Source organism: Accipiter gentilis, chromosome Z, assembly GCF_929443795.1.
Source record: "Accipiter gentilis chromosome Z, bAccGen1.1, whole genome shotgun sequence".
NCBI classification, from domain to species: domain Eukaryota; kingdom Metazoa; phylum Chordata; class Aves; order Accipitriformes; family Accipitridae; genus Astur; species Astur gentilis.
The window spans coordinates 84,910,499-84,937,667 of NC_064919.1; the positions used below are offsets into that span (position 1 = coordinate 84,910,499).

Genomic DNA, 27,169 nt, shown 5'->3' on the forward strand with positions numbered 1-27,169 from the left:
CATGGTATTTTCAGATCTGCTTAGATTTCTGACTTCCATTGCAGAGATCTGAAACCACTCTAGGGTACTTTTTCTAGGCTCCTCTGTGTTTGAGCTCTCGGTCTTAACCATGAGATGCTTGCAGTGAAAAGGTCCCATTGCGGTGTACAAAAGAACTTGATTATTTAGTGATGATTACACCAAGGCCCAATTTTACCTGTGATGCAAGATGTGGGAGTGCAACAACAGTCCTGAGGAACAATGACGTTTATTCTTATTTCATAGCAAGTATCATCTGCTTGATAGTAAATTACATTGAAGACATTAAAACTTTTGAGCTGTCCTTTTGGAATTAAGTGCAATGAGTACCTGCCACACTGCAGTTTTCCTTTAAATAGAAACAACTTTGGTTTGTGGGGAAACAGTCTCCAAGTACAAAAGAAAAATATTCTCCATAGAGATAAGGACAAGGTTGGCTAAAAAGGCATCCTGTGCTACTTGTGGGTTAATGAAACGTTGTGGTCTTAACAGATGCAGTGGAGCTGTGAGTCTGGGTAGGACTCCCAGCTCTCCGTCGCAGTGGTAGGTTCACATGCCATCTGCGATCCCTCTTCTTGGAACTGGCAAAGTGCTTAAATTATTTTTTTTTTTTGACTAGAAAGCCATTTTAGTGCACTTAGCATTACACTGTGAGTATCCTCAAAATTTAGGGAATGAACATATAGTTAGAAAATAATACAGGGTATCAAAAAGCATTACTGGAAATTCAGGCCATGAGTGTCCTCTGCACACAGTCAGAAGGTAAGAGGTTTAACTTGATACTTGAGTGTCAGGAAACTACAATACACCTCTCAGAAGGACATAAGCATGAAAAAACTTTTGTCTTTACTTTTGAAAAAAGTCTGTACACATTGATGCAGAAGAGTTTTTTACAGGTAGCCTGTGTTCCCCTTAGTCTGTATTTGGACACTTGAGCTGTAGTGTTGGTTACTGTCTCAACGTAGCTTATTATTGGGACTGATTTTCAAACATCTGTTGTCTGAAAAATAGCTTTGCCAACAGAGATGCTCTAAAATTTTTAGTGACAGTTAGTGTGGCCTTAATGCGTGAAGGTTATGTATACTCTGGCTCTTAATCTTCTATCAACACACGTAGTGTTACAGAAGACAGTTTGCTTGTGCGTGGTCTGAAAATTGAAGTGCCACATTTGAGAATATAGTAGTCTTTCATGTTGTGTAACTGAACCGCTTCCATTTTAATAATGCAGTTAGTTTTTTCAAACCATCCACATCACTGGCTCTGAAATATGTTTGGCTAAATGAATAAGGGAAAGAAAATATTCAGTGAAATACATAATAATGCCATGAAGTTGTGAACTGAACAGTTGTGTAATATAGAGTCAGTTCTCTCTGCTGAACTAAAATCTAATGTGGATTAAAATACTGGCAGGCTTGTTTTTCTTCTTGAGAAAGACTGAAGAGCAAAGAGTTGAGATCCTGCTGGTGCTACTTCAATACAAATATTGTGAGCTCAGTAGGAGCTAAGCACAATATATGTTATGTTGTCCTGAATGCATTATGTGGTGTTAATTTACACCTGAAAATACAGGTTCAATCTAAACTTCATGGGTGCTACTGAGAATCTTTTCACTGACCTGAGCAGTCATAATCTTGAACTCTTTAATTTGGGGAACACCATGATTTTTGAATTATTGCAGATGAGGAGCAATTTCTTATCTTTTAATGATTGAGCCTCTCTGTTGGCATTTAGGATTTTACCATTCTTAAACAAACACCAGATTGTATTCGTAGCGTAAGAGGATGATCTTTGAGTCCTGAAATGGGTTCTTCTAGACCTGCTACTGTTGCAAGTTTTTCCTTTAAACCATTTCAGATTTGACCATGCAAATTAACTGTGAATAAAATTGGCATGAGAGCAAGTCTGGGAATCAATAGTTATTTCTGTGTAAACACTTTCTTTGGAAGAAGGCAGGGTTTTTTAAAACTTCAAATATACAAAAATATTGGCATTTTACCACCATTGTGCTTTCTACAACTCAGAAAAATGTGAATTGAAATAGGCGTGACTTATGTTTTAGGCTTTCAAAATATCTGTTAAAAAGTTTGAATACGCAGAAATGCAAAGAGAGGGGCACAGTGTGTGTGAGGGACTCTAAGCGAGGTTACTTCCTCCGAAGAATTGTGCATAGACCTTGAATGAAGCATCTTGCAAGGGATTAATTTGGTTAAAGTAACTCAGAATGACAATTATCTAAGAACGGGGTGGGGGGAAATGTATCTTACTGCAAAATCACTCTTAACACTAATTTGAAAATGTCAGCATAATGACACGGAGGAATCTACCGTTGCTAATTAGAAGGAAGATGCATCATACCTCCTTAAATTGTTGTGTTGTCAGACTTCCTAAATTAAATTACTTTGGATTTGGTTATTATTTACATAGTACTTAATAGATCCCATAAAGAGACAGCATTGGGGCATTTCTTAGGTGCTGTTTTGCAGGAGGTATTGTCTTGAAAATAAGATACATCTTGGATTCTGACCCCTTTGTGACTGCAAATTTTTTGCCTTTTAACTTGGCATAACTTACAAAACTATAGAGCTCTAAGTTTACAGGTAGCAAAGGGACCAAATAGATAAATGCTAGCATTTTTAATATAATAGAAATGCTGTTTTAGGCTTGATTTCCCTTTTAACCCTGAAGGCCACCAGTAAAGAAAAGATTGAATAAGACTTGTTATAAGAACTGCAAGGGAAGCATTTGAAACATTGATTTGCTGCTACTGTAAGTTGTAGATACACTATGAATGATGCCTTTTAAAAATAGTATTGCAGGGTAAAATATATTTTAACACATAGTCTCTTCAGTTTACAAAACAATTTTGTCAACTTTGACCATGCTAGTTCATTCTTAATCTTAAAAGCCTAGCTAGTCTCACATACCACCATCAATAGTTTTTATTTCAATTGCAATTAAAACTTACTCAACATTACTTAAAGGTGTCTGATCGTAAGCCTGTGGAAATCAGAAAGACTGCCATTTAGTGACTTGATCTTAGGATAAGATCCCCGACTAAAGATGAATAAACAGAATCATATTGGATGTTCAACGCCAGGACTATGTGAACAGAAGAAATTTTTTTCAGGGAGGAAAAAGACATTGAATATACAAAAGGAACCACGTTTTAGGAAAAAGGTACCATTTTACTTAATTACTTTTAGTTAAAATGCAGTCAGAGGGATGTAAATTAGTTGCTATAAAGTAATTTATTTTTGAGCAGAGGACCTGAATGCTGAATTTCCAGCCTGCCTGAATGATAAACAAATAGGAGAGAAGACTTAAAAAGTAGGGGTTTTAATAGAAGGGTTTTGGCCCCTGACAGGTATCATTGCTACTGCTCAGGTAGAAGAGAATAATCCTAGGCTTTGTTTAGCTGTTACTGAAGGACTTATGTATACCTCATTTAAATAGCTCCTAAAAAGAATGTATTGTTTAAGTAATACTGTAATTTCATGTACACAGTGAAATCCCAATAAAGATTTAGTGCCTTATGTTTTTATTAGTAAATATTTACTTAGGTTGTGCAATGATTTCTTTCATTCTTAGGATATTTGCTATTATTCTTAAGCTAGAGGATCCCACAGGTTTCATGTTTACATATTAAATTTTCAGGTTCTGTAGCTGCTTTGTGTAGTTTAATGTGACGCTTGATGCTTGTCTTGTTACCTAAGGTAATTCCAAAACATCTGTGTGTTCAAACAGCATGCACACGTTGTTTATTATTCCTCAAACAGGTACAGAGCCTTGTTTTCTTGGGGTTTTATTGCTTCCTAGAGGATTCCTGAGTGAACTCTAAACTTAAAAATATAGATACTGCTGCCTTTTCTTATTGATACGTAGAGTAAGATAATGAGGATGGCCTTCTCTTGTTGCTGCTGAAGTTCTTCCTGATAATCCCAAAGCCAGTCCTTTTAACCATCTTTTTGATGGATAGAAGGAAGGAGAACAATTTCCTTCCCACTACGCCCTGTCTGTTTTCTGTCTTGGCTAGAATTAACTCTAGAAAAGCTGCACAGCCGGTGGCTGGTGCGATGAAGGGCATGCTTCTAGTTGGTGTGAGGTTGATCACTCCTATGTGTCGTGTGGATTACCCTGTGATGTAGCTGTGTCCATCAGACCTAACAGAGGTTGCTTTCACCTCATGTATTAGCATAGCATTCACATATCTTTTTATGTTTGTGTGTGTGTTGTATATTCTCTTCATTGATGTTTAGCGTGTTTTCCAAAATTAGACCAAGAGCTTTGGGCTTGGCTACTTGAGATGCTGCAATCACTATATCAGCCTTTATCTCTGTTATCTTGTGTACAATTTTGTCTATGTTTAACAGTCCATTATAAAAAGGTTCAAGTATGTGAGTAAAATATGCATAATTATTCAGGTTTATCAGTTAAACAATAGTATTTTGGATCGTAGCTTAACAGAACTAAACATGTTATTGTATAATGTTTTTGACACCTTCAGTTGAATTCAAAACAAATTGCAAGGGAATTGGACTAATTTGGTTGACTTATAAAAAAAAAAAAAGAAAAAAACCTTTGTGACAGAATTGTCTGAGAATTCTAGAATAAAAATAATTTTGAAGCCAAAATTTCTATTACAACCTCAGTGAGTGTAAAATGTTTTGGTTTTGTTTTTTTTATGGTAATACTGCTGGTTGATACTTGTTAATTCTTCCCCCGTTGTCATATCCAAGGGACACAATTAGAAAAGTTGTTTTCCTGAGTTAACATGCCTTAATAAACAATATTATGTTCTTACTTAATGATGTCTTATCAAATGGCCTCAATGTCTTTAAAGCTGGCTTCAGTCGTGCTGGGGGATCTGGAGGAGCGACCAGGGAAATTCCAGGATTGCTTGACAGGGGCACCGTGTGGGATAGGAACTGCATAGGCAATGTCCTGGAAGAGGCCATGAACTGCTTTGCCGAGATGCAGAGGCAGACAGAGGAGAAATTTCGCATGTGGATAGAAAAGCTAACCCGTCTTGACACGGATGAAGAAAGCAAGCAACAACTGGAGCCCAGGGAACCTAAAATTCAACTAGTTGGCCAAAGAATCCCCCCTACCACACAGTCAGGGGCTTTCATACAGATGCCTGATAGCCAAGTACTGCCACAGCAGTCATTTAATTCTTACGTGGGCTATCAAAATGTTGATGCTACGCTAGAGTTTCCAGCGACTTTTAATAACAATTTTCCACCTATCTTTCCAGAGAATGGGAATATTGCAGAGCCTGATCTGAATCAATCATAAACTTAAAAAAATCCAATCTTTGCAATCTTGATGTTACTTTGGATTATGCTAAAAATAAGGTTTGCTTTTCTCTTTGTATATGTTTGTTTTGTTTTTCTCTTTTGCATTTTGTTACCATGGTATCATTTTTTTAATTTATGGAGAATATATATGTAGTTTAAAAAACCCCACAGTATACCCACATGCATGTGCCAGCACACACATACGAATACCTTTAAAGGTGTGTGTGGGGGAACCACCCTAAGCTTTCATCACCAAACTTGGGAAAATATAACTTAGAATCCTTGTTTAGACACCCCAAAATCAGTAGAGCTGTGTTTGCTACAATAGGAGCACTCAGAGTATTCGTCCGAATGCTCTTTTTGCATGTTAAAACATTTATATAAGGAAATAAGTTTTATATTTCAAGATGTAAAGTACCCTAGAGAACCAGACTAGATACAGACCCATTAACATTTCCTTAACTATCTGTTTACTCCCAAGTTTTGCAGCTTGAACGTCACACATTAGTTTTTTCTTCTTCCTTTTTAGACAGAAGTAATAAATAAGCTTACCCTAAAGATTTAGCTATATATAACAAATGTGCACAACTGATTTTTTTTTTGTCTCCCATTTAGTAGTTCATTTTCTGTCCAGAGTTTTTAATGTCACTGCTGTGTTGCACATGGCATATTTATGGAAGCAGCTGTCTTACATTGTGTGCACAAATACGCACATGTATACATATATATGTGTTCGGTTTGGGTGGAAGTCGTCTCCTCTGATTAGGTGTCTAGTTTGCTGTCCCGTGGATCTCCTTCCGAGTCAATGGGAAGAGATAGACACCTACAGAGGATACCTCCTGGCAGCGTCTTTCTCTTCCATCAGTTGTCTAAACGTCCCTTACGTACATTTTAGAATAGATAACTTTGGGCTAAAGTGAGGTGGGATGAATCGCACCCAACTGTGTGTGCATGCATGACCTGTGCACAAAAAGGACTGCTGCTTCCTTCTGTATATACGATCGAGCTGTATCCTTCATGCTGGAATAAAAATAGTCGTGTCAGTCCTAAGATAAGCTGCCGTTGGTGGATGGGTTGAGCCTTGGCACAGGAATTTAAAGGAAGGCTTGACAGGCAGATTAGTAAACACTGTGGTGGTCTGGAGGTATGGGTTGCTGGTCTGGGTCAGACAGCAAAAGCTTCTTCTGAACCACGTTTGAATGCCACTGAAATCATTATTTACTTGTGATGGGGAATGCCAGAACATTAGTTTCATTTAAATAATACAATAACTTGCTATTGTGTGGATTTTTTTATACTGATAGTTATCCTGAATAGGCAGGCTTGAAACTGTGATGTTTAAAGTAGGATTAATTTAAACTATATATATTAGAAATCTCTATTTAATTCTTCCTGTTATCACTACACACAGGGATTTTTTTGGTCACCTCTCCATTAAGGCCTTTCTTCATGTGAGGTAACTTCTCTGTAGCTACCAAAAATGTATATTTATCATCAGTTACAAGTTGCTAAAAGTTTCTAATGCAAATTAAATCAAAACTCTAATAATGGAAATTGAAAGTCTTTGCATAGACGTAGTTTAAGCAAAGAGAACACTATAGGTCTCCTTTAGCTCTGTTATTTTGCTTTTTAAACCACAGTCAGTATTTTTCTTTTTTTCTAATTTAATGTAATTACTTTTCTTCCTGTTGGAAGTAACCACTGTATCTTGTGTAGGTCTGATTTTTTTTTTGTTTTTGTTTTTTCCTCCCTGCAGTCAGTGGGAGTTTTTCCATCAATTTATATGAGGATTTGGATCAAACCTGTAACAGGAACTCAAGAAATGCTTTTTATTATCAGTATAATACTAACACTGGTGTTCTAACATGATTCTTGGCCCAGACTTTTTTTAAGTATGTGATGCCTTCATTAAAAAAAAAAAAGAGATTAGAAAGCTGTGTTATTTTCAGAGTAACTGTTTGAAAGACTATGCAGGAGATAATTTTTAAGTACTGGAAAAAATTCTTTACGGATCACCTTCATGCATAATTTTGATAAAAAGATTTTGATATGAACTTGTAAGAAAACTCCCTCATCTGACATTGTGTGCGGTTTTGACTTCACTATAGGTAAAAAGTTAAATGAGTTATTTTATGTTTGATTGCAATTTAATAAACGTGTCCTCATCTGTTTAAAATTTAAGATCCTTCAGGGAAGATTATTTGCTGATACGAAAAAAAAATCAGATCCTTCTGGTGTTCATAGATTTTTATATATATATATATATATACACACACACACCTTTATGACAATGGTAAGAGCAGCATATTTTAAAGCATGACAACTTTACAAGTCTTCCCATGCATGCAGAAGCAGCTTTTTGCAGTGACTGATTTCTTTTAATGTGTAAGAGTCACTTAACTCAGTATGTCTGTAAGCATGCCCTTAACCTTTTTTATAAAATAGTATATATGGAGCAATTAGGTATTTCAAAACAAATTGTGTAAGGAGATCAGTTGAACTTATCTCTCAGACTGAGACACATTTGCATACGGATCTCATAAATGGATAACAGCTTTGTTAGGTATGTAGCCAGTGAAATTTCTGCCAATCTTCAATGTCTTGGTTAGGTAACCTTTAAAAAAAATTAAAAGTGTTGAAATGATTCAGTGTATTAATAGATAAAAATTCAGATTTTGTTACTACAGGCAAAAATTAAAAACTTTCAAACATTTTTATCCATTACTGTTAATTGTTATTTTCAATGCAAGCAGGTGTGAACGTGAAAGACCAAGCAGAGGATTATAGCAGGTGAGCATACAGCCTCCAAAGCTGTACTCTTTCTAGGATAAAATTATTCCAAGGCACCCAGAAGACTGAGGGAATAGTTCGTATTAGATATAAATTTAACTTAATTTCCCCACAAAAGCTACCTAGTGTTAAGAACACCTGTGCAAGACCAGTGGTTGTAAATGGTTTTGTAAATGGTAAATTTTATTTTGTTTGGTCGCTCTTTTCGCTTGCCTCAAAACTGAAGCCAGATCTTCAGCTGTCATAAATCAGCTCCTTTGAAATGAAAAGTGTGCGTTGATTTACACAGTTGAATATCTGGTCCATTAGCTTGTTTTCCATGTGAAGAAGTATGTTTCTCTTTCTAGGAACCCCACCTTTCTGTTGTTCAGGTGTAGTATAACCTACCTGATGAAGGATTTGGCAGGCTGTGCAATTAAACAGGAGTATCTCTCTTCTTGCTTTGTATTGTGAATTTGAAAGATGCAGAGCACTGAAGAAACCAATGTTCAGATACCAATACTAGTGATGAGTCTGTATTTTAAATGTGTGTGCAACAGCCTTTGGCATCTCTTTGAGAAAACGGATTCCAAATACATAATTTCAGATTTTATTTCTCTCCTGGAAATATTTTTGCTATATTATATGGCTGCAGTTAAGTTTGTCATGATTTCCATTATAAGCTCTTATTTTCAAAGGGCTTTGACTAGAAACTTTCAGGGAGTTAAAATTTCTTCAGCTGAAATTTTAACGTAAGTTTTAATCTCATCTATTCTGTGTTTCATTAAAGCAGACTGGCCTTGTTTAAGATTACCAGAAGGAAACTCTTCTACTTTCCAACCCAGAGTCACATTTTGAATGTGTGTTTTTGCCCACATCTCAACAAATTACTTCAAACCCACCAAATTTAACAAGGAGAGGAGAAATCAGTAGGAGTTTTGCACAGATGTGGGCAATTGCGGATGATAATTTAGAGTTTCTCTAATTGCCCTAGGTTTTATACTTCAGAATGGAGTAAAGAAACAGTCTAGTTTCTTTAAAGAATTTTACTTATCTTATGGTTTGAAAGAGTAAATGCATCAACTCAGATCAGCTGGTGTAGACTGCTGTAATTCTGGGGAAGATGGTGCCGGTTTAACCCCAACTGGCCTATTCAAATTCCTATATATTGCCATTTTTAATATCAAATTATATGTTTTCAGTGTGGCAGTTGTTTCTGCATGGGAGTAACTGAACACCCATATGAGGGCAGTCGAAATTTAGTAGCAGGTGAAACACAGCTACTTTGTTAGCAATTTTTGTGCAAGTGCAAAAGAACTAAGTCCTTATATAAAGGCTCAATTTAAATGTCACTAAATGTCAAACTGACAATTCAGTAAATGAAAAATTAAAGGATCTGCTCCTGGAATTGGACCCTATGTAGGAGTCCTTGGAAGTCCAGGGGCTTTTTAGTGTGCAGTGGTTTTGCAGGCTTGGCTGCGGGTTCTTCCCCAGGCATTTGTGCAGCTTCCCTCCCTCGAGTGGGGTTTGGTAAGGAAGGTCTGTAGGAAATTCCACCCTTCACACATAGTTTTATCTGAAGGTTTGGGGTTTTGCTTCACATGCTTCTAACAAAACATCTGATTTTTCAGGTTTTGTTTAGAAAAATAAAAACTTACGGTAATATACCACATAAACCAAATTCAAGTAAAGGCAGTGAAACTTTATTCAGTTTTTCTATTGCAAAAAATAACTGAGCAGGGGGAAAAAAAGAAAAATCTTAAACCTTTCAGATATACTGCTCTTCAGTGTTATTTTTAGTAGTATTAGGACAAAATAAATCAGGCAGAAATATACATATCTGGTTTTTTAAGTTCACAATGTCTTTTAGTGTTTTTGCAGGATGGTTAGGTTATTTTGTCTGAGCTGCTAGAGTTAAGACTGGAGGACCAATCTTAACTTCAATGAAACGGGATTATATTTGGCAGTTATTTTACAAATTGAAACGTATTTATTATCACTGATTTCTCTTGTTAATATATTTTCTTTCTTTCTGTATCCACATACTGTACATCTCTTTTTTTTTAAAGTAATATTTCAAGGGCATTAAGAAATTGAATCCTAGCCCTATTAAAAGCAGTAGAAAATTTCTACTAATTTTGATGGGGCTAGCATTTCACCTCATTAGAAATTGAACTTATTCTGCAGTTTTTGGTCAGAAAATCCTTCAGCTGACTTTAAGGGGAGGCTTTGCCTGATAAGTGTGTGTAAATCAGGCCAGTTGAGTAGATATTTTTAAAATAACCGAGGTCTGCACTGTGACCACTACAGTTACATTTGGAAGCATTAGAACAAATGCACTGTGTAATTTGTACTGTAGAAGCTAAAATATTCAGGCTGATTGATAGAGATGGACAGTACCTTGCAAAACATGAAGCTAGAAACCGGTCTTTCTCACAAATTTTATTAGTCTCATAGTGTTAGATCAGCAAAATTGAAGGCACATGGAAAAGGCTTATTAAGTTAGAAGCGTTTTCAAGCGCTCGGTTAAATCTCACAGATTGATCGAGCAGGAGGTTAGTCTGGACCATCAAAAGTTTTGCATCAAGGCTGTATCAGTCCTTCCATGGGAAGATGCAGTTTACTTGTAAAAATGTGATGTTTTCTGGAGGGGTGCGTAAAGGGTGCGTGTTTGCCTGCCTTTTCTTATTGTAAGTTTTATTCACATAGGGAATTTTTTTTTTTTTAACTGTCTTAGCTATGTAGGAGTAGGGTGTGATGGTTTCCAAAACCCTCCTGATAGGCTTTTGCAAGTAAAACTGGAGAAGAGATCTGGCTAATATATCTGCTTCCATAATTAATGAATCATAAGGTGGCATCAAGGAAAATAAATCCTATCATGAGATAGAAAGTGCATGCCACTGCCTGGTATTTTCGATACACAGCCATGTTCCATGTGCCTTTGCTTAACGCACAATGCAAAAGACTTTATTATGTCTTTATATGTGATTTGGTAAAAAAAATCCAAGATATTTTCCATCTAGTCATCAAAAAGCCCGAAAGAATGAATGTTGATCAGCAAGACTTGAATTTTTGAGATCTCTTTCGATGTGATATATTAAAAATGATCCAGTCTGAGAACAGATACTCATTTGATCGTGTTGTTTTGAGTTTATTATTTTATTATTATGGTAAAAAAAAACAAACACAAAAGCTTTACTGTGTGAAATGAAGGAAAATGTGAGGAAAGTGGATTCATCAATAACTTTTTGTTCACTTTATGACTCTAGAGAGAATGTTGTTACACTACTATTGTTTTTTTTTATTGTATTTACAATGTATTCTTTGCCTAACCCTGTAAATTTTGAAATGTAACTACTGTAACCTGGAATAAATAAATAAATATAAATAGAAGCGAAGTGTTTCATGTGGCTAAACAACATAAAAAAAAGCACAGATCTCCTGCCCACCTCTCCCCCCCCATCCCCCTTTGGGAATTGTTTTAGGGTTCAGCTAGGTTATGCCATTTGAACTGCACATACTTTATGAAACTGCAGCTCTGGATCATGTTTTTAATAACACCAGGTTTGTATTGTTTATCTAAAACAAGACGACTGTCACTTCAGCCTGTAGTCTTGTATATGAAGCCTTTCTGTTTGGATCAGTTACTGATGTGTCTACTGTAGAACTGTTTTGGCAAGTCACTTAAGATGAATCTTCTAGGTTTTGGCACAGAAAATATGATTATTTTGATTACTGTAATGATCATCTGATCTTAAAATTTATGTAGGTATTGAAGTCCTATGTTTTGCTTAATCTTGAAGTGAATGGAGTTATCTCTTAAATTTGTCAAGTGTAAATGAGGGCATTCTTAGATCTTTTACCATTTTAAAATGTCTCGGTATTCCCTTTTGTTATACAAAAATAAATGCAATTTAGTTTAGAGTACTGAGATTGAGACAAAGCAGTGCCTGCATTCACACTGAAGATGCAGAGGTGAGGCTGGAAGAAGCTGTGTCTCCTTGGGCTTGTGATTACCTGGGTGTTTCTGTGTGTTGCCTTTTTAGCTTTTGCATGTTTCACGAAAGCGTTCCTAACAACTATTTTTAAACTCCTCAAAAATTTACCAGTTAAAAATAGCTCAGTAATTTGAGGGGAGTGTTGTTTTCAGCAAAGCTGAGCTCCTCTGCTTGTTAGCCTTGAGCAAGCTGCAAATCTCTGCTTGCCTCAGTTTCTCCTGTAGGCAAAAGGAGGTTAATAACCACCTCGGAGCTCTTTGAGATCCACTAATGGAAAGCTTTTTGTAAGAATAAAGTGCTGTAATTATTATTGCTATTATTATTGTACCTGTTCTGTGTGTTTTAAAGCTTAGGGTGATATTCACACCTAAATAAGGCTCCACATCTCCTCATTGCAATGACACCGATGACTCCAGAGGGCGATTTAGACCACCCAAATTAGGCTTTTAATTTTGAAATTATTTCAATCAGGATAGTCCTCTGGAGATTTCAGTCTTTTTCCACTGCTTGTAGAGAAAGTACAGTGAAGTTTAAATCCCATCCCTAAGGCTGGAATTCATCTTGCTGAAATTCAGCAGTGTAAAAGTTAGGCGCCTTGTCTAAGGTGGTTGTCTAAGGTTTTCCATTTACTGGGGAAGGAGGGGAGATGATGATGCTCCAGGCTGCAATTTCCAGGCTGAGATTACTTGACCCTGAAGTTTCTCTCTCTGGCTACAGTGGGAGGGAGTTTAGGTGATGAGTTTGGCACTACATGCCTAAATTTTAAGAAAGCTAAAGAGAAATAATGACTTAAAGGACTAAATTCCCTCTTTAGGTTCTGCCAGCTAATATCTTTTGTTTCCTATGATAAAGTACTGCTGTGCATTGATACACAGCTGTTGCAGTGCAAAGGTACGGTGCTTCTTATAGGATTGCTGCTTTTAACCTACAGCTGAAATTTTACGGTTGATTCCCCCTTTTTGCTTGTGCTGCCATTAGAATGAATTAAGGGATAATAGGAGTGTGGAGCTTACAACACAGTTTAGACCGCTGGATGTTGAGATGTGGCTCTATGAAAAGCATGAGAGTGGCTAGCAGATAAGAAATTACTGAATTTTTTATGTTACAAGCTTAAAATAAAAATTGATGTGTGTAGACCTGAATTTTTGTGCATGTGGCTTCTGATTCAGTTGTCCTGAGTGGAGTTAGTTTTGATGAGCTCTGTAAATGAAGGGAGAATTGGACACTTGGAAATGCTTGTCCCCATGATGACCTCTGCCTCTGAATTATTTAAAAAAAAAAAAAAAAAAAAAAAGGCAGTCTTTCCCTCCCTCTGTTAACATTAAATGTCAACAGCTGTATTTTGCTGCTGGTACTTATTAACTTTCAGCCTTGTCTTTTTCAAGCATTTATTGCTTTAGAAATGAATTAAAGCTCATCACCAGGGAAATGTAAGTCTTTCAGCTACCTTGGCTTCTCAAAACATGTGATTTTTCTGAAATAGATTGTTTAAATTACTGACCAGGGAACCTCCTAATTGTGCTACATTAATTTGATTCTGGCATGGTTTATTTTCGTGTCTGTTTTTCTATCTGTTGAAATCCTGTTACAGTCAGTAATTACAAGGAGTGGCTCTATTGTAAAGAAAAGATGATAAGTTGCAACTGTGGTTGTAGTTAATACTTTTACATTTTCAACCTGAAAGCATTTCTTCACTTATTTCCTAGCTGAAGCCAGTTGTCCTTATTTCTTGGTACCACACATTCACTTTGCATCACATCATCGGATGATCACGCAGTTGGCTAGGGAGGTATTATTTATTTCCAAATTTAACCCCTCCTGTCCTGACCTTGTAGCACTGAAAAGGAAACGGACTTTTGGGAATGGAGGATTTTTAGAGGATTTTTTTTTATATGCCTTCGCTACAACTTTAATCTAGTTGTAATTGTCTACAACTTTTCTATTGTTTTTTGTTTTGGTTTTTTTTTTTTTTAAACACGTAGGCAATTATTGCTTATTTCTTCTTTTATACATGCTGGGAATCCTAGGATTTGTTGCAGCATCATCGCCGTTATCTTGGCCTCGTTGGTCATTTACTGGTGATAGGTATGGATAACCCTGGTGTCAGGGGCCTTTCATTTCCAAATCTGATCCTGAAAGGCAAGGCTGAAAAAAAGCAAAAATAGATCTCCGCTGTGATTGCTTTGTAAATAGGCAGCTTGTTTTTTCCAGATTGTTAAATTGGTGGCTATTAGACTGACAAATATAATTACAGTATGTAAATTATATTGAAAATATTTTTGTCTGTTTGATGTATACTAAATTTAAGCTAAGTTATAAGGTGTGCTGTTTGGAAGTGTGGAAGATACAAGAGTGGAGCTACAGATAACAAGTTTATGCTTGTATTTCCTACTGATGAAGACTTTCACACAAGTTATTTCTATGGGTAGGTGATGAGAATATCACTCTGCATGTATATACATTTATTATACATTTTTGCATGATTATACATGTAGGAGTGGTACAATTTTGACTTGAGACTATTGGTGCCTTTTGTCCAAATATAATTTTACTTGTGTAGACACGTCTATCTAAAATCAAATTTCTCTTCTGCTTTTGGAGTTATCTTAGTAAGAAGCAAGAGAAACAAAGACCTGAAGCAACAGTACATAGCTCCTGAAATTTTAGATAACCTATTGAAAAAATGGTCAAATAGTCAATATTGTACTTGACCCTCGTATCTTCTGCACTCGACTGTTTATTTTTATAGCTCACATTATATATGTTCACGCTGAACTCTGATGATAAGACTGAAAGAAAACATGCCTCTCATGATTTAGTCCAGTTGTAACTTCTGCATGTAATTTAATCATCGGCTTTCACAAATAATTAACTGAACATCAGCCAGCTTAATTTTGAACTTGGTATTCCATTATTTTGTAATTGCCTTTTAAAAAGACAAAGATTGTCTTTCAGTTAATTATCAGGACTTCTTTTCCAGTCATAATCATCAGCGTTTCATGTTGCGAACAGTTTGGTCTTTAATACATTGGCATTTAACTACCCATTTATTTTTGTCGGGTCTGTTTTAAGTTTGTACTATAACATTGGTTTATGAAATTGTTGTTTTGGAGGCAGGTCTGATCGGAAATATTTTGTGAATTTCTTCATACCTTGTTGCAAAACTGATCTTTAGTACAACTTAAGCAATATGGTCACTCTTTAATGAAGTGTGTTGCTAATCAGAAAATAGGCGTTTCTTAAAATAGTGAGTTGAATTGTGTTTCAGGAACCAAGTTACAAACCTCCCCACCCTCCCCACCAAAAAACCCACCCCCGAAAAAAACCCTCAGTAGAAACAGCTTTCCAGAGGACTAAAATCAAAACTTTTAGTTCATCATGCTCTTTGTCTTCAGCAAGCACTTAGCACTTCTGCAAGAAACCAATCTTTCCTGAAAAGTCTTTTCATTTTATTCTTTGTGACTTTTAAAGGTTTCTCCAGTCGTTTTATAATTCTGAAGGTTCTATCTTCATAAACACATTATTAGTTTCGGATTATTTTATATTATCCCATATAAATTGAACCCTCTATGTATCATGCCCATAACAAAATAGTCCTGCAGACACTCAACTCTCAGAATTTCCTTGGAGTTAAAGAATTGCAGTAGCTGCTGAGCTTTGGCCCAGCCTGTCTTCCTGTTTCATACTCATTTTTGTGGATGAAGTCTTGGCCCAAGGAAGGTTTTGATTCTCTCATTTGGGGAGTGGGAACTTCAGCCATTTCCATCCACTCTGAGTCAATAAGCTGTAGCTCAGACAAGGCATTGAGTTGAAATGCGCATCCTTTTAGAATAGTTATCCGTTCTTTCTTTGCTTCCACATTAATCCTTGTCTTGAATTTGACTTTTTTTCAGAGCCTTTTCTCTTCGTAGCATCCTTTTCAATTATAAGTGATTTTCATTCCTCACAAAGAAAATAGTCCATCCTAACAAAATAGACCAAAAATAGCTTTTTTGTTATTTCTCAAGAATAGACTTCAGAATCGTGTAAGCAATTTTCTCTTCCCTCTTTTCCCCTTCACTTTGGTGGCCAAAAATGCATATGGTAATCGTGTTGAATTAAAAGCATATTTATCACTGTACGTCATAGTTTTGTTTCTTGTTATTCTTGATCTTAAAAAAAACAACAGCAAAAAACTTTGCCATTTTGAAAAATTCCCCTGTCCTTGACAGGTAAATGTTATGAAAGGGAAGTTGCCTAATATTAAATTTATTGTCACTGGATCAGTTATATCAAAAAGTTAGTTTTATTCAGTCAACCCTAAAGTAATGTAAGCTGTCACTTGAGCTTTGTAAAATTCTCTAGATAAATACCTTGTCTTGCCAAATTTAATGTCCTGTAACTTATTTTTTATTTTAAACTGAAATTTTTATCCTTTTTTAGATTGTAAATGTCATGTTGTCAGATACGGAGATGCTTATGTGTTAATGTAAAAGATAATCCACAAATAACTGATACATTGATAAACGTGTTTTTCTTACATTTGTGTTTTCTGTGTATGCAAAGGTTAAAATGTCTCTGTAATCTCAGACCATGTTCATTAACTGCAGTTTAATAATTCATATAATTTCTAGGTCTTTAAGAGCCTCATGTAGGAGATTGCATTAATCCTTAAACAAATTATTTGTACTTTTAAACGCGTCTTTCACAGTATCCTGACTTCTAATCCGCGTTGCTTTTCTCTCCTTCTGCAGATGGACCTCCAGTTGTAGCTCATTATGATATATCGGACACAAATTCAGACCCAGAAGTTGTAAATGTGGACAATCTGTTGGCGGCTGCAGTAGTTCAAGAGCACAATAATTCTTTAGGAAATCAAGACTCGGGATCTACCTGGAGAACCAGAGGGCTGCTAGATGAACTGAGTGCTGATACAGGTTTGTTTAAATTCCCCTCCTCTGCCATTTGTTCCAGCATCTCAGTCAGTGTCTCTTCCTTTCTTGCTTTCAGTATTTCTGTAGTTTATACAGCTTTAAAAACTCCTTGTGTGGATTTAGCAATAAATCGGCATAGGTGCTTATTTAAAATCTGACATTTATTCCAAAATACAGCTGATAAAAATTGACAAATATTCCTGCCATATATTTTTTGACACTAATTTTCCTAATTACTTTTTCTCCTTTTCCCTCTAATTACTTCTTGGAACTTAGGTCTGGGGTTTTGGTGTTGTTTTTTGTTTTGTTTTTTTTTTTTTAATGAAAGTGAGCTAAGCTTGTTACTAAATGGTTGATTATGACAACCCATGCCACCAGCTAGTAAATAGATCATGATCTCATTTTAAGTATTATAGTTGTTGTCTGTTTATGTCTTTTTTGTGTCTTTTGTTTGTCTCTATTTCTTTAAAATGCAAGCATGAATTATTCCCATATTCCATCTGCATTTCTAACGCACCTTAGAAAATTTGACAGACCAGCATCAGATAAAGATGAAGGGTGAAAAGGTGCTGGTAAGGTGGGCTTAGCATCAAAAGACAGCAAAGACATTTCCTTTAAGAAAGCAAGAGTGGGAATAATGATGGAAGAATTCAGAGAAGTTCATGTAGCTCATAAAAATTGTTCAGCTTCACTAAGCGCTTGCAATTCTTCACTAACAAGAGTTATACAACAACATGAAATGCTACTGTGTTTTGGATGTAGAGTGCTAACAGGGAATATTTCCTATCGACTTCATCCCATAGCCTTGTATGCCAACATATTGCCTTTCTTTCCACTCATCTTTTTTAATACACGTTAGGATTTTTAGCTTCATAAGACATGGAGTCTTGCCCGCAGTGGTGGCACACAGCGTTTTTTTTGTTTCGTGCTGTGTTTTCCAAACGTAAGCCTGCCAGAGGGCACCTACGTTGGAAGCATCCTGGTATCTCCGAGCTACTTTTCAATGTCTATAAGGCTTAAAGAAATACAAGTATGTGACTGATTTTGAAAGAGGTATTCCATTATTATAGAGTGGACGAGTCCATTATTTGAATATGAGAATCTCTGATGCATTATTTTCACTGTGGTCTGTGGCTGGATATTGTTCCAGCCTTTTTGAAGCGAGCTGGTGTTCTTCAAGCTCACTGATATTGTTTGCAGAATAGCAGCTGACTGATAGTTAGCTATTTGACCCCCAACAAGCCCACTCTTTTATTAAGTGGTTTATTAAATGTTTAGAACAGCTGAAGTTAACTTTATTATATAGCACTAATGGATTGGTACTTCAAAGGAGTGTAGGAAAATAAAAAGTAATGTTTCTTACCAGGCTTTCTTCCACTTTCCTCTTACGAGTACAATGTTGTGATGCAGGTAAAGTTTGTTTTTCTTCCTTCCACCTATATCCAAGGGGACTTGCAAGGAAGAGGTTGCCAGGTAAAAGAAAACTAGAAAACTTCAAGAAACTTCTTCATCCCTGACCCTGTGGGAATGTGTCCAGGCAAATTTGTTCCTGGTGCTACGGCCGTGTCGACGTCTAAAGGATAAATCTCTCTTTTTTTCTTCCTGCATACACCTTGCCCCAGAGCCCCATAGCCTCGGTACACTTCTGACTGCACATTTGTCAGTACTGGCCTTTTCTTACCACGTCTAGGATTGCATATTTGGAAAGCAGAATTTTCAAATCTTACATCTTGTTCCCAAATTAATCTTCAGCCAGTATCTAATTTAACAGACATTTAATGATGTGTTCCCATGGGAAAATAACAACATAAGCTTTATCTAAGTGAAAAATCTTATTAGGACACACTATCACATCTTTGTGCATGGGCAAATATTTTGGGCTGTTTTGCAAGCCCTGATGTTGTAGGGCAAACAAAACATCTCCTTTGGGCGTCATCCTAATGTTCGTGCAAAGAAATTTAACAGTGTAGGCATGTTATTAGGCATGAAATTTGTATGGCCAGAGGCTGTAAATCTATCTGTGTGCTATAATCCTGATTTACACTCAGCTACTCTCGCAGTATTTACTCTGCTAATCATGGTTTCTCTATTGCTAATTACCTTTTTGTTGTCTGAACTTAAAGCTATGGTAATATATGAAAGCCCTTTTGGGACTCCCATTTATACCTCTGGGGATTAATTTTGGGGCTATTTAAGAGCTGGTCTGCTTTGCCCCTCTGCCAGACATTACCCTGTCCAGCAAAGGGTGCAGAATGGTGTTATGTCATTAATAGAGTAATACGACATATTAAGGCAGGTTGATATCCATCCCAGTCTGCATGAATCCATGACCGAGGATTGTGTTACTCTGCTGCTGCCTGTGCTGTAGCAGCAGTGACATTCAGGAGCGGGGCGATGCAAATCACTGGGGCGGTGATCCCGTAAAGCTCCCGGTTTGCATCGCCAGCACATGAATCAAAGCCTCTGAGCGCTTCCATTTCATGTTTCACAGTGTGCCCAGCCACTTCTATTAAAGAAATATCCGTGACCCATTTTGGGACTTTCTGGCAGTCAGTGATATTTGCCAAGAAATGTTCAGCTGAGCTGTGATGTTAGGAAAAGTCTGCCTGGGCTGTTAATTCGTTTTAAGTTCAGCTGACAAATCTTTTTTGTCTTGTGAGATGGAAACTCCTCCTTTGGGCAGCACACAGCTTTCCTTCCCTCGTTCGCCCTCATCAGATGTTGCACCAAGCGTCTTCGCTTTGTAAAAACTGAGCATACAGTATGGTCCCTGCCCTTCTATTTGCTTGCTTCTTTTCCAAGTACTTTAGGCAGTCATTAGAAAGTTTCCCTGGCACTTGTTTAAAGTTTAATTTCTTCTCTCTGTGTCCTCTTGATCTACCTGGGGGTATAATCAGTTCTGCATGTTCGCACGCCTTTGAAATTCTGTGGATCGTTGTTGCGTTCTCCTCCTCTCATCTTTGAAGAGGTGTCCGGTCAAACTAGATGTACATAATATATTCATCCAATCTCAAATTTCTTGCTCGACAAATGATTCTTCCCCTGTGTAGTACAGCTGAGCAGCTGAGTGAGTGGTTGCCAAGAAGTAGGTAGTGTCATCTGCTTCAGGGCTGCCCAGCATTGCCCAGGTGACTGCTAAAGAGAGACAGTAGAAGTAATCCCTTTTTTAGGGGGGTAAAAAAAAAAAAAAAAAGTAACAGCTACCTTTTTTATGGAAATATTTTTTCAAATTGATTTTTTAATGATTTATTTTCTATAAAACAAATCATCATTTTGGCTGGTTTGTGTTTTCCATGCAAATATTATTTAATACATCACAACACGGCTTCACTAATTGTGGTGAAGGACCTTCTTTGTAGAAAAGGCAAAACCTGCCACACTTGTATTTAGAGAGGACTTGTTTGACAGACCAATGAACTGGATAGCATTGAGAAACTGTAATTAAAAACCAATGCTGCTGTATATGGAACTTATGAAAAACAGATTTTTTTTTTTTCAAGTATTTTTAATAACGTTAGAGCAGATGTGTGAAGCAGTGTGACCAGAAAGTGATGGGTTTGTTGTTTTTTTTCTTTTTTTCATTGACCGACTTACTCTTATTTAAAAAAAAAAAAAAAAAAAAGAAAGAAAATAAATTAATTTTCCTTGGTGTGTGTGATGTTTCTGTCCAGCCTATGGGCTTTGTTTGCCACAGTATCATTGAGTTTGATTTATTGACAATAAGTTGTCTTGTGTCTTTATTTCAAAGAGGTTTACGTACAGTCTAACTCTTAGCATTGTCATAAAATAACAGCTGGAAAGCCTAATTAAATCAAGTGTGCTTGATGCGATAGTCAGGCTTTGTTCACATTTGTGTGCTCACACCATCACTAGAGCTATTGAGACTGGATAAATCTAGTGGTCATCCTGTATGTTGTGATGAACTGAAAGCTGGACAACTTGATCTAATAAGATTTTCCAATTTCAGTGTTTCAATCCTTTTTTTTTCTTAGTTGGAAAATTCCTTCTCCAGCTGATTTCTGAGTTGTGTATGCTGTTAAACGTTGGCTGTATTTGCATTTTCCCCATCTGTAGGTCATTTGGATCCAGGCTTCCTTGCAAGTGACAAAACCTCCTCTGGTAATGCCCAGATCAATGAAGAAATTAATATTGCCTCTTCTGATAGCGAAGTAGAGATTGTTGGAGTTCAGGAACATGCCAGGTATGAATTCCTTTTTCTTGCTCTAATATTTCTTTTATTTTATCAGAATATCTGCATTGCCAAAATTAATAAAGAAAAAACTGCTGGCTTCCACTTCTGTAGTTATCCATACATGACTGATGCCCAAAAGGTAATAAATGTTGCACTTGTTTTTTCTATTCTGCTGGTCATGGTGATGTTTTTCTTTAGAACATTACCAACTTTGTAAGTATTCAGATTAAGCTTGTGACTTGATATCAAACATTAACGGGCTAAACATATGTACTATTAAAATACCAAATACTGAGATACCAAATTTATATACATCAGGAATTCAGATTTTAAGGGCATAGTGTGAATATGCAAATACATAAACAAAAATATTTATGTGGGTTCTTGTTTCTTATCAAAATAGTCACTTTAAGCATTTAATCGGCTTCCAGTTTATTGAATAAATCAGTAGTTGTAAAAAGACTATCAACTTTTCAATGGCCAATGTCATAAGATAGCCCTTTCAGATTAAAAGCTGGATCCTTGTGATTCTTGATTTTATTTCAAGATACAAGAGTTCAAATCCCTAAAGCAGATGAGGGTAAGGAAGCCAGAGGTTTCTCTCAAGCTCAGATAGACAGCTGTCCAGCTGTGCTTCAGCTATTAGTCTTGATAGGCGTTTTTTGATGTTACCCTTCATCTTTAGTCTATGATCTTTCCTTGGCTTAAGGTATTAAGAAGCAGTTGAACAAGACTGGCATTTTCATATAGTATGGAGTGTTAATACGGTGGAATAAAAGCAAGTTAAAACAGTATACAGACAAGCTCTTTCTAAAACTAACCTGCTGTCTGGTGGATGCTTGGAGGCAGAAAAGAGGTGTGAAGGACAAGGAACGAAGCTGTTCCTCGTTGTCCCTTCACTGCATCTTTCTTGAGGAAAAGAAGGAAGGAAGGTGTACAGGACCCAATTTCCCAGGCAGGAAACTGTACAGATAGTGTGGGCCTAATCCAGTGCTGTTGGATGTGAAAAAAGGGAAATTTTAAGATGCTGAAGGAAGAGAGATTTTGTCTTTGCTTTTAGAATAGTGAAAGTCCTTGCATGGCAAACTCTTTCGGAAGCTACTAATTCCTGAGGAAGTAGCTCTCCTGGCTGTTTATCCAGCAGACCGAGGGCTTGGAGGATCTTTGTCCTAATGGTAAGCAGTGTGGACTTGTCCTCCGGTAGTAGTTTGTGTAAATCTGTCTAGCATTACGTACGCACAACCCTTCTGCTTGAGGACCCCTATTCAAAAGCTTTCCATGCTGCTTGCCTCGATAGTACTTACCATGTACAAAAATGGAAATGTTAAGTAAATGCAGAATTGCTGTTTGAAATCAGTTTTAGTAGGTATGGACTGAAATAGTTTCAACAAAGATAGACTTAAAGCACACTTTTGTGCTTTCCTTTGTTCATGTAACCATCTACCATCTCCCAAAGACTAGTTTTTACTGGCTTCATTGAATACTCACACATTTCAGTTGTTCGAATCCTATTTAGATTTTATTTCTCTTGCAGGTCTAGGCTTGCAGTTATGAAGTATTGATGGGCTTCTGACAGGGTTGTCGTTTGGAAAAGGTTTAGGTTTTTTGATCAGTATTTTTTGCATGCTTAGTTAGTATGGTGTTTGGATGCAGTTCTTTTGCTCACACCGGTTTTTGTTGTGCTCCATATTCCATGTCGTTGTGGGACTGGCGTGAGTCGTGACACCCTAGAGTTTGTCCGTCAGTTGTAGTTTTTCAGATTGCTAGTGAATTGGTGGTGTTTCTCATCATTGGAATATTACTTGGCGTCTACTTAGGACACCAAGTCATGTTTTTCAGTTTGTTTAATTTTTCTCCAATAGATTTTTTTTTTATCATGCATGTGTATAAAACAGTTTTCCTCTGTTTTTTCTTAGGGTTTTTTCCCCTCCCACCCATTTTTTGGTTGCCTTTACTTGGTATCTTCCCTTAGCTACAGATTGGAAAGCATGTTCCTGTTCCCTAAGCTAATGTTTGATTGAACGTTTTGCTATTGGCTGCTTGTGTGATTTGTTTGAGGATAAACACTTTTCATTTTTGTGGGGTATCATTTCCTTGAGATAATTTGTAGCTTGCATTTTGTCATCTTCGGAGAGAAAAGTTAGTATTAGCTTTGCCTAAGCATTGAGGACTGTTCTGTATCAGAACGATGGACCATAGTCCCTGAGACTGAATGTCGTATTTACTTTGCTTTGGCTACAAGCTTTTCTTGTCAGTTATGCTTAAAAAATTTTTTTCTTAAAAGAAAGCTTAAAAAAAAAAAAATCCAAATCCCCTACATTTGTTAGAGTTCTGTCTCTTACTACTAATTCTTTGTAGATATGTACTTTAAGAATGTATTTTTAAGATTGGAGAAGTAATAAGAAAGTCATTCTGAACGTCACATCCAAAACTAAATAGCGTATCTGAGAAGGAAATGAGACATTTATATTCAGAGAGTTCGGAGAATGAGATTTTTCATTCTATTTCATGAAACTCTAACCAAGCCAAGAGAGATGAGCATAACCTCAGTAGTTCTGGAGAAAATAAATTAAATTGCACTACCTTAAATTAAAACAAATAAAATGTAAATGTCAGGAATATTTGACCAGTGCAGAAAACCTGGGTTCCTGAAATACAGTACACGTGCCTTCACAAAGAAATGGGAAAAGGTTACCCCAGCAGCCAAACATCTCTTCCTTACGTATGCAGCCAGGAGCAGCTACAGCCACCACCAGTGTTACAAGAGCAAAACAATTTTTGGAGCACTAGGTGTAAAGTTTTACTGGCACTTGTTGAAGATTTACAGCTGGAAATGGAGTGATCATCTTAAAAGACTCCAGTAAATTCTTGTCATCACTTCCTCATATAACAAAATTAGTCTTTTTTTTTCTAATTATTATTAGCTTGTACTTCAATTGTCACATACTTATTATGAATATAATAGGTAAAAATACTGTGCAAATAAGTAGATATGTACCTCACTTCAGCAAGGCACTTGAGTGTGTGCTTATCTTTAAATACATGATTTAGTCTTATTGACTATAATCACTGAAAGCTTAAATGTTTTGCTGAAGTGCAGTTGTACTGTTCTCAGTGAGCACTTCCCAGCATGTTTGTAATTTTTAGTTAAGACCAAAGAAAAATCAAATGTAATGGCTGTAATAATGTAATTACAAGATGTCTCTTGTAATTATTGTAATGAAAGTATCATTATGTCCTTATTTTAACATGGGTTTGATTTCATATAGAAAGATAGCTTTTCTCTTTGTCTCATCAAGCCTCACTTAAAATTTTTCTCTTTTTCAAAGTCCAGTGGGTAAAACTGCTAGCAGGAAACTACGCTTCTGAATAATGCATGGTACTATACATGATGGGGCAGACTTCTTCAAGATCCTTGGGATCTATGCATGTATTTTGTAAGGAATATCACTTTACACCCACTGGCAGAATTCAGTTCTTAAAAATAATATTATCCCCCCCCAAGTTTAAGTTTAGTCTCAGCTTTGTTTACTGGCTGTTTAAGATGTCATGGACTCTACAACTGGAAAATCCACAAGGACATTTTGGAGAGGGACGTGTTAACAAGATGCCTAAGTGATAAAACACTGCAGCTGAGAATCTTGTGCCCGAATTTGATAGTAGCTTTAATCCTTTGTGGTTTTTGCCTCGCTACAGGTGCGTGCATCCCAGGGGAGGTGTGATTCAGAGTGTGTCTTCCTGGAAGCATGGCTCAGGCTCACAGTATATTAACACTCAGCAAACGCAATCATGGACAGCTGTGACTCCCCAGCAGAATTGGTCTTCACCCCCAGAAGTAGTAGACCTCACTTTGGATGAAGATACCAGACGCAAATATCTACTGTAATGCAATGTCACTGTGTTTCTGTCCCACACCCCTTCTCCCTTTTGTGGCACAGAAGTTCATTGTTAAAGCTTCAGCTTCAGAAGCCCTGTTCCTGGCATTACAAAATCCAAACTCATGAAGTTTTTCATTTCCATAAGAATGTAGTATAATTTCAGTATCATTTAAAATGGTTTTGCCTTCTCAAAGGAGGATTCCTTCCAGAATTAAAACCCAATAGCACCAAATTTATAACACATCTACAGTTACTAACGTGTGTGTGTTAATCTGAAGAAATAACTGTGTGCAAACTTACGTCCTCCCACCCTTTCCCACCTCCAACTTCAGAACATTTTTAATTTATCAGTATATTGAGTTTGTTAGTAGAAGCTAGTGTTTTGCTGTGCGAGCATCAGTGATTTTGAGAAATGCTGTGTCCTCACTGATTTCAGTGGAACTGGGGGTATTCAACACTTCCGAAAATTGGGCCAAGAGTATTTATACCCAAGCTGATTTGGTTATGTTACCAGCAGGAGGGACTGTCTTTAATACAAACGGCCCATAACGTATGCACTGAACAGCTTTTTAATTAAAGGATTTTTATTTTCAATATAATTTATAGTTTACACTCTTTTCAGTGCTGAGTCTTCTGTCTACTTGACTACTGTGTTTCACTGATCATTTCCCACAGCTTGTTACAGTTTAAGATAGTAATAGTAGTGACTTAGTAGCAGCTGATTATTGCAAAAGCACAAGAAAAGTAATAAAAAGGCCCGGCATCCCTCTCCTTTTCAGATATAGCTGAACTTTTTTACCTGTATCCGAGTCTTGCCTGGAGTAGGAGAGAAATGAAACATTTTGCTTGTTAGTCCTCATTTCTACTGTTGCTTATTTGCTTCACTGACCATCTCAAAAAAAAAACAAAACCAAAAACCCTAGCAAAAACAAGAAAAACCGTGTTGCAAAGCCCCAGTCTGGCAAAGCACTTTAGGAGATGCGTAGCATTCAGCTCGGACAGGTCACTGAAACTCATGGGGCCATTCAAGTGCTTAAAACTCTATCCTAAGAGATGTTGCAGGATCGGGGCCTAAAGTTGTGATTTTTTTTTTATTTTTTTTTTTAAAAAAACCAAACAACTAGATCTGCACCATTTTCCTGGCTTAAGGTCCTGTCTCTTATCCTAGTTTTGGAATTGTTTTTAGCGTATGATCCAGGAAACACTTTCTACCAGAATATTTACCGAAATCAGTGGAACTACTTACTTTAGCAGGCTGTAGTTTCTGTAGTGTAAATCTCTGGAAATTCCTGCCCCTCATCTGTCATTTTGAGCCTTTCTCAAGGCAAAAACCAAAGATTAGACTTTAACAAGATGATACTCACTTTAAATGTCTATTGTGCAATTAAAATGTTCCTTTGTATTCAAAATGTTTCTAGTGGGAATTTTGTACAGCTCTATCATCAGATTTTTTGCCATTTAAGGCTGAACAAGGGGTAGTCAGGACATGGGAAGCTCTGTTTTCTTGTTGTGTTGGCTGGTTTCTAAATTTATTTGGCTTCCAATAATTTTATCTCTGGGCAAAAAAATAAATAAAATTACCTATGTTGTCACATAAAGGAAAAAAAAAACCCAGCAGTGGTGGTATAGTTAGTAAAAACCAGCTTTTTCTTTAATAAGCAGGACTGTTATGACTGCACTTTAAAGAACAACTAGGTAAGGGATTGATATTCCAATTTCAAGCTTTTTGAAAAATTGAACGTAAGTGTATTGCATGGCCAGAAAAATGTATGTGGTGCTTCTCGTGACCGATTTCTTTCTCTGGGGGGTGGGAGGGAGGGAGCACCGCGTGGATGGAGCCCATTCGCGTTGCAGTAGGGAAAAGCCCGGTACTGTTGGGGCACTATATCAGTAGTGGCTGTCAATCTTTTCTCCTCGTGTTTTAATAACGCAACTCAACCGTTGTTTTAGTGGACTAGCACACATGCTGTAAAGGTAACTTTGGAACAGTGATTTAGTGTGGCTGCTTTTTCCTGTTTCACAAAGTCTTCTAAAGATCAGTTTTGAAGAAAGCTGCAGGGACCCATTTGTAGTCCTTCCATGAAAAATGCAAACTAACTCTTGT

The 27,169-nt window shown here is 36.7% G+C and overlaps 1 protein-coding gene across 3 annotated transcripts in view; it reads left to right on the top strand.

Moving 5' to 3' along the window:
• Window positions 1-26,158, top strand: part of ARK2N (arkadia (RNF111) N-terminal like PKA signaling regulator 2N) — a 44,059-nt gene extending 17,901 nt beyond the window's left edge. Inside the window, exons 3-6 of one of the 3 annotated variants that reach the window (XM_049795970.1) lie at window positions 16,816-16,998; window positions 21,070-21,196; window positions 22,722-22,781; window positions 24,884-24,933. In XM_049795970.1, coding sequence (XP_049651927.1) covers window positions 16,816-16,998; window positions 21,070-21,196; window positions 22,722-22,749 — 338 coding nt within the window. In that variant the 3' untranslated portion in view covers window positions 22,750-22,781; window positions 24,884-24,933. Of the gene's footprint in view, window positions 1-4,858; window positions 11,448-16,815; window positions 16,999-21,069; window positions 21,197-22,721; window positions 22,782-24,883 lie in introns of those variants that run through there. The other 2 variants (XM_049795968.1, XM_049795969.1) reach the window with 2 other exon arrangements.
• Window positions 26,159-27,169: the final 1,011 nt, after the last annotated feature.